This window comes from Bactrocera latifrons, unplaced genomic scaffold (genome assembly GCF_001853355.1).
Source record: "Bactrocera latifrons isolate USDA-ARS-PBARC rearing strain unplaced genomic scaffold, ASM185335v1 scaffold_56, whole genome shotgun sequence".
NCBI classification, from domain to species: Eukaryota; Metazoa; Arthropoda; class Insecta; order Diptera; family Tephritidae; genus Bactrocera; species Bactrocera latifrons.
In genome coordinates, this window is record NW_017537223.1 from 1538575 (window position 1) to 1546267 (window position 7693).

Genomic DNA, 7693 nt, shown 5'->3' on the forward strand with positions numbered 1-7693 from the left:
CGCGGCGGTATGATCGGTCTATTTTTAGCGGCGCTGAAAAATCGTAAACACACCATATTCCTCGTTGCATGAGCTGGTGTTGGTGTTGCTGCTTGTGGCGAAGCACCTGTATGTGTGCCTGTGTGTGGCGCGGAGTATCGTGTATGCCGAGTTGGCGGTGGAGGTGAGCTTGTCGCCGCCGTTGATGGAGAGTTGCGGGTGTTGGCGACGCTGAGCGGCATCGCAGCTGACGATCACTGTTGCCGAAGAACTTTTTTGGATTTCCCATACGATGAACATGAAAATTGTAGTTTTATGTTGATTGGTATAAAATCGACTGGCAGTGGCCAAGGCACTTTAGTCAGTGAGTAGTGTTCCAAAGCGTACACATTTGCCTTATTATTTGATTATTTCTTCTTGCTCGTGGTTTTAAAACACAAAACACAAACAAAATGTGTGACGATGAGGTTGCTGCTTTGGTCGTTGATAATGGTGCGTTAACGTTGGATTTTAGCTGTGGATATTGTTGTTGGTGGGCTGGATGAAAGCCCAATCCACCAGCAGCAAAGCACAATTGGATTACAGTTTGAAGGATTTACGGCGGAAGGAGGCGAAGAGATACGAAAATGGTGTAGTGAAAAGTGCACAACTCAAACATAGTATTGAAACGAAAAGGATAACAAAAGAGAGAAAATTTAAAAATAATTTATTAGATCTCAAGTGATTAAGGACAAGAGAGATACAGAAATATCTAGTTTCAAGAAGTAGGGCGTTGGCATTGACCAGCATTGCGTAGTGTGTTCCGGTTAGACCCCCCTCCATGGGATCACGTAATATTTTTTATTTGAACTGTACCAGTTCCCCATTAATCTAAAAAAAAATGTCATAAACATAGCATAAAGATATAGCAAAGCCCTGGAGGGCAAAGCAGGAAAGGAAAACTGATTAAGCAATATTACAGTTTTCTATACAATTTGGCAAATAATGAAAAATATATTTTCTATTAAAATCACAATTTAGTTACAGAAAGACTAAGTATTTTACAAATTAAGAAAAAAAAAATACTCGAACAATTTTGAAAATTTCACATTTGTTACTAAAAATATCAGCACTTAGCAAAAATAGACGACACACTTTTCAATGATAATAATTTTAGCAGAACCAAATATTAAAAATAAAAAACGCATTAAAAGTAGGCCAATCACGTTTCTAGTTGCATCCCTCAAACTGATTTTTTTCGGAACGCAATTTTTTCAAAAATTTGATTTTTTGAGGTTCATTTCCATCACAAGTTGCGAGATTTATGCGCCATTTTTCGCGACACCCTCTCCGGAATTCGCAAAAATTTGTAGTAGTGTAGTGTAGTATGAAATGGCGCTGCCTCACTCACTTTTACCGCACGTTTCTACGTTTCCCGCCGTCCGTTTTTCCTATGACACATAAAGACCAGCGATAGCAGGGCGAATCTCTTACTTACGTACGGTTTGTGTTTTTTTATTTTTTAGGCTCCGGCATGTGCAAGGCCGGTTTCGCCGGTGATGATGCGCCCCGTGCCGTCTTCCCCTCAATTGTAGGTCGCCCACGTCATCAAGGTGTGATGGTTGGTATGGGACAAAAGGACTCATACGTCGGTGATGAAGCTCAATCCAAGAGAGGTATCTTGACCCTCAAGTACCCCATTGAACACGGTATCATCACCAACTGGGATGATATGGAAAAGATCTGGCATCACACCTTCTACAATGAATTGCGTGTCGCCCCAGAGGAGCACCCAGTCTTGTTGACTGAAGCCCCATTGAACCCAAAGGCTAACCGTGAGAAGATGACCCAAATCATGTTTGAAACCTTCAACTCCCCAGCCATGTATGTCGCCATCCAGGCTGTCCTCTCCCTGTACGCTTCCGGTCGTACCACAGGTATCGTCTTGGATTCTGGTGATGGTGTTTCCCACACCGTACCAATCTACGAAGGTTATGCCTTGCCCCATGCCATCCTCCGTTTGGATTTGGCTGGTCGCGATTTGACCGACTACTTGATGAAGATCTTGACCGAACGTGGTTACTCTTTCACCACCACCGCTGAGCGTGAAATTGTCCGTGACATCAAGGAGAAATTGTGCTATGTTGCTTTGGACTTCGAACAAGAAATGGCTACAGCCGCTGCCTCCACCTCCCTGGAGAAATCTTATGAACTTCCCGATGGTCAAGTGATCACCATTGGTAATGAACGTTTCCGTTGCCCAGAATCCCTCTTCCAGCCTTCATTCTTGGGTATGGAATCCAGCGGTATCCACGAAACCGTCTACAACTCAATCATGAAGTGCGATGTTGATATCCGTAAGGACTTGTACGCCAACATTGTCATGTCCGGTGGTACCACCATGTACCCAGGTATTGCTGATCGTATGCAAAAGGAAATCACCGCCTTGGCTCCATCCACCATCAAGATCAAGATCATTGCCCCACCAGAGCGTAAATACTCCGTATGGATCGGTGGTTCCATCTTGGCTTCCCTCTCCACCTTCCAACAGATGTGGATCTCCAAGGAAGAATACGACGAATCCGGCCCTGGCATTGTCCACCGCAAGTGCTTCTAAGCAGTTACTGTTACCAGCTAGTAATACGCTTTTACGTGTTCGCGCTGACGTGGCTATTGCATTGTTCGCCACATTATTGTGCCTGATGATGCAGTATCACCATATTAGCTATAACAACAACAACAACATGCCTTCAGAGATGCCCGCCCATTCGTTTATTTATTTATTTGCATAAATGTTGTCAATACCAATTGATCCCTGGTTCCAGATCGCAAATTCATAACGACTGAACAACACTCACAACTGTAAAAACAAAAACAAAAGAACACACAAACAACACTGAACCAGATTTATGTTTTATGTTTGCCATTTAACAATTTACCGTTTATGAACATGTTTCGTTTCATTTCGATTAACTGTTGATTTTGCTTATAGTTTTATGAAAGCATAATGAACGCATTATTGTTTTTAAGGGTATTTTTGCCACATGTAAAATAATGTAATGATTTCTTATGTAATTAAATTAAAACAATTTATAATTATTTATAAATAAAACGACTTTTTTAGACTTAATTTTCCATATCAATGACTTTATAACGCAGTTATGGTCAAACAGAGGGTAGCCGAGGGGCTGGGTGGGGCAACAGCACTCAGCATAGGGTTGGGTCTTCGCTATACTCGATAGGGCGCTTAGATCATACATGTTGTTGCCGTTGTTGCCGTTGATGTTGTAGCTACGAGAAAGCTCTCACCATCAACAAAAGCATTGAAAATGTTAGACTCCCCTCCACTGCCGCCAAAAATATGCCAAGCACCGATCATATTTCCATGCACAAGCTCCGCACACGTCGCCCATTTCTTCACTCGGCTTTTCGAAACACACGAGCTTTCTCGATGTGTTGCATAATAGCTTCGTTCATTCTTTTGTAATCTTATAGAAATATAATATTTGTACATATACATTTATACATACATATTATTCGTTCGAGTAAAAACATTGGCTGGCAGTTTGTCTATTTTTGGTAGCCCAAACGTTGCGTTGGAACACAACCGAATTGATGGTGCTCATAACACCGCCAGCAGGTGCCAACGAGGCCACCGCCGTAAAAGCTCTCTGGCTCTCATACATCAATGGCATTGCGTTGGCTGCAGCACCATGCAGTTGTTGGCTTTAGCCGTTCATGTATTGGATGCTGCTGGTATTTTGTGTGGTATGTACGAGTATTTATGGAAATGACATGACTTACTTATTTTTACCTCGCCTAATCGGTACGAGTTCATGTATACTCTTGGTGCTCGTGCTTCGCTCGACCCAAAGTCGGAAAGCAAAGGATGTACACAGTTGTATGATATGTATGTACATATACAGTTATGTATATGGCAATGTGGAGGCATATATTTTTATAGTTTAAATTATTGTTCCGCAGATGAGATTGCGTTGTGTGCTCAAATTTCCACACACAAATATTCGAGTATACATATTTTCGTTTCGATATCATTTGTTATTATTAGCAGCTATTTTGATCACGAAGTATTGCTAAAAATGCTCGACTCGCATGCATGAACAGCTTTTGGGTAATCAATACAAATTCCAAAAATATTTGAAGCAGAATGGAAATTGAAATTCAATTGGAATGAAAAGCGCCGAGTTTTTTTCTTTCGTCTTCTACGTTTTCAATGACTACTGTAATAGAATTATTTACAACTCTTACGGATACCAATACCTTCTTGGAGCTGTCATAAAGATGACTTCATATTTAAATACACTCCTGCATCTCCCCTTTAGGATGGTAAGGATTAGATAAGTCATCGAAAGGTAGGCTCAAGAAACTTGCTGTTTCGACGGGTACGGAACAAAGAGAGAAGGATATAAGACGAGTAGGATCATGTGGGGACTCATTGCACGCTGGACATGTGTTTCAAATGTCAGGGTACATATGTATATTCCATATAAGTAGGAGTTTAACCTGATACACTATCCAGAACGAAGCTGCGCAATGGTCACTCTTATTTCGCGCAGAAACTCATTGAGAAGGACTCGGTGAAGGTATAAGTGGTACCGCTGTGAAAGGCGGTCAGTGCCTGTCGGAAGTTAGTTCCGTGCGAAGTCTAGCCTGCGTATTGTTTTATGTTGTCGATATAGTTGAGAAATGACCTCTTGTTGCTCCTAGGAGGCGGTTGCGCTCCAAGCAGGTGACTGAAGGGATGATTTCTGCGAAAACACCCTATCATAAAATGCTTGGGGAGGAGCTCATTATGCTCCTTAACTGGGAGCATACGAGCCTCACTATGCAGTTGTTCGATGGAAGTCATCAGGAGGCACCCTGAGTCCGGAGTGCTGTGTTCTGACAAGTTTGCAGCTTCCTCGTCTGTGTTTCACTGCATCCGGTTGAAATATCTGGTCACTTTTACTCTAGAAATATTATACGCCGAACAGGGTATATCAAGTTTGCCACGAAGTCTGTAACTATTAAAATTAGACAAGAATCTCGACGAAATTTGGCTTGAATTGTCCAATCTAAACGGAGATCGGGTAACAATAGCATACAGGGTTTGTCCGGGAAGTAATAGGGCTGCGTTCACCGACTGGATTGGGATAGTTAGTTGTCACCGAGTACCTGGAGAGTGAAGACAAACATTTTCGCTCGACGTGTTTCTGCGAGTGGTGCAAGCCGAAATGCAGTGTTCGTTAGAGTAGAGGTACTTGATTAAATTTTGTGTGAAACTCGGTAAATCTGCGACAGAGACATTTGATATGATCAAGCAGACTTACCCAGATGTTGCTATAGCAAGAAGTGGTGCCTTTTGACATCAAATGCATCGTCCACCATAAATTTGTTCCTCCTAGACAAAGCACCAACGCCAAGTTTTATGTGGAATTTCTTAACAAACTCAAGCAAAGAATCAATCGGGTTGCACCACGATATCGCCCTATTTCACACCACCTTTCTTTTGAACAGCAACTTAACCAAGGCCGGCATCCCAACGCTTCCGCAGTCGGCCTACAGCTCAGATGTGATCCCCAGGACATTTTTATTTCCATGCCTGAAAAGTCCGAAGGCAAGTATTTTGACACGACAGAGGGGATCCAAGCAGCATGCACCGCGGCTCTTAACGCTATTTTAACATTTTTTAAAGAATCTTAAAGATTGTCCTATTACTTTCCGGGCAAACCCTCTATAGCTACCATACAAACTAACCGAAAAATAACTAAATATTGGATTTCTGCTCATCATACAAAAATATATATGTACTTACAATTAGAATGTAACTCTCATCCTACACATATTTTGATTGTTTATGCGATGACTTCTGATATGTGAGAAATTGCAAATCTAACAGCGATGAACAGGCATAGTTGATGATGTTTAGAAATTTTCTTTAAAAAAATTTATTTTACTTTCCTGATTTCCATCCGGAATCCATCGTGTGATATTCAAAAACCAAATTTTTCAACTTATCATGTTGAAAAGCGATTAGTTTCAAACTAAAGTTTTTTAATAATATTATATAAAGTAGTCATATAAAATAATAAATATTGATAAATTTTTAAAATATGGGTATCTAAAAAATAGACCGAAGTTCTTCATTTTTCAACATTTTAAGTCCAAAATGTCTTGTTAGATATTTTTCAGCATTGCCCAATATTTTACCATAAATTATAACTATAACTAAAAAATATTTAAAGAGTATTTAACAAAAAAGACCTTGAAGCRCTAARATATTCTTCGGCCAACAGCTAATTCCATTAAGTGGTCACGCGTCATTGTCAACACATTCCCCACTTTCCTTGACCCAAAAGACACAAATCTACTTAGTACTTATGCACACATTAATGCATACATTCTACGCTTATTCTTCTTCTCATATATATTCTGACGGCGGATTTTTAATTAATTTTGGGCATTTTAATTAATCGTAGTCAAACACTTGAAAACTATAAAATTTTGTTTATAGTTGCAAATTCTAAATATCTAATGCAAATTCAAACATAATTACCCTAATATTTTTCATCAAATTTAAGCAGCTTTCCTTCTTTATTAAAAGGTCGTTAATTAATGTTGCTCACTGTAATTTGTTGAATGTGATTTTGTAAATTGCGGACAGATGTTTGTTGCTTTCAGTGTGGCAATTTGTAATTGTTACCGCAAGACGATTTATCAACAGATGCATTTGCAGGAGAATCATGCACACACATACATACATACATATGTGGGTAACAAAAAAAATAATCAGGAAAAAGTGCTTATAGTTTCGTCAAAGGCGCATCTGTGCGATACAAATTATCAGCTAAATGACGTGTTAAACGAGAGAGGAATGCTGCTCATTTCACTCTTTCGAGGTTAAGGCGAGTTGTTTTTGTAAAAGATGTTTTTGGCAGCTTGCCATTTGATGTAAAAGTCATATACAATTAGTAGCTGAGATTTAATTTAACTAATTTCAACGATAATTCATAAGAAATTTAAGTGAGAGGAAATAAAAAACAATAATAAATGGAATGAAAATATGCTTATATTATTTGAGGAGAATAGTGACTTAGTAATTGTACTCCTTAATAAAATATGTCAAAAGCAATGGGCAAATAGAAAAATTGCAAAATTTGCAATGTAAGGGGGAAGATTATATACAGCTGTGATCCAATTTGCAATGTAAGAGGAAAGATTATATACAGCTGTGATCATATTGAAAGGTGAATTTTGTTCATCTCCTTCAGAGTAATGTCCTCCCGGTGCAATACATTTATGCCAACGAATATTCCAGTCATCATAGCACTTGGAAAAATCCTCCATCGTGATGGCCATCAGAGCCTTCCTCGATTCACACACACAAAAGAAAAAACGAGAATTCACTTTTAGAGCTTCACAAAACGACGCGTATTTCAAATACTAATGAATATTTTGACCTGAAATTTAGCATAGATGTCACTAACAGTACAACCAACTTACAGAAAACAAGAAAAAAAGGTTAACTTCAGTTGCACCGAAGCTAAATACCCTTCACAGGTGCATTTCTGTTAGTAATTATATGTTTTGTTTGTATAGAAGCTATATGCTATATGCAGATTACTGATCTGAAAATTTTTTTCGGAGATTATATTATTACCATAAGCAGCAATCCATGTCAAATTTCGTGATGATACCACGTCAAATGTGAAAGTTTTCCATACATGAACTTGAT

General features: G+C 39.3%; 1 protein-coding gene across 1 annotated transcript; it reads left to right on the plus strand.

The window, feature by feature from the left end:
- Nucleotides 1-321: 321 nt before the first annotated feature.
- Nucleotides 322-2665, plus strand: LOC108974507 (actin-2, muscle-specific). The gene is made up of 2 exons (XM_018942390.1): nt 322-471; nt 1485-2665. Exons 1-2 carry the CDS (start codon nt 432-434, stop codon nt 2573-2575), a joined length of 1131 nt encoding a protein of 376 aa, XP_018797935.1. The 5' UTR covers nt 322-431; the 3' UTR covers nt 2576-2665.
- The last annotated feature ends 5028 nt before the right edge of the window (nt 2666-7693 follow it).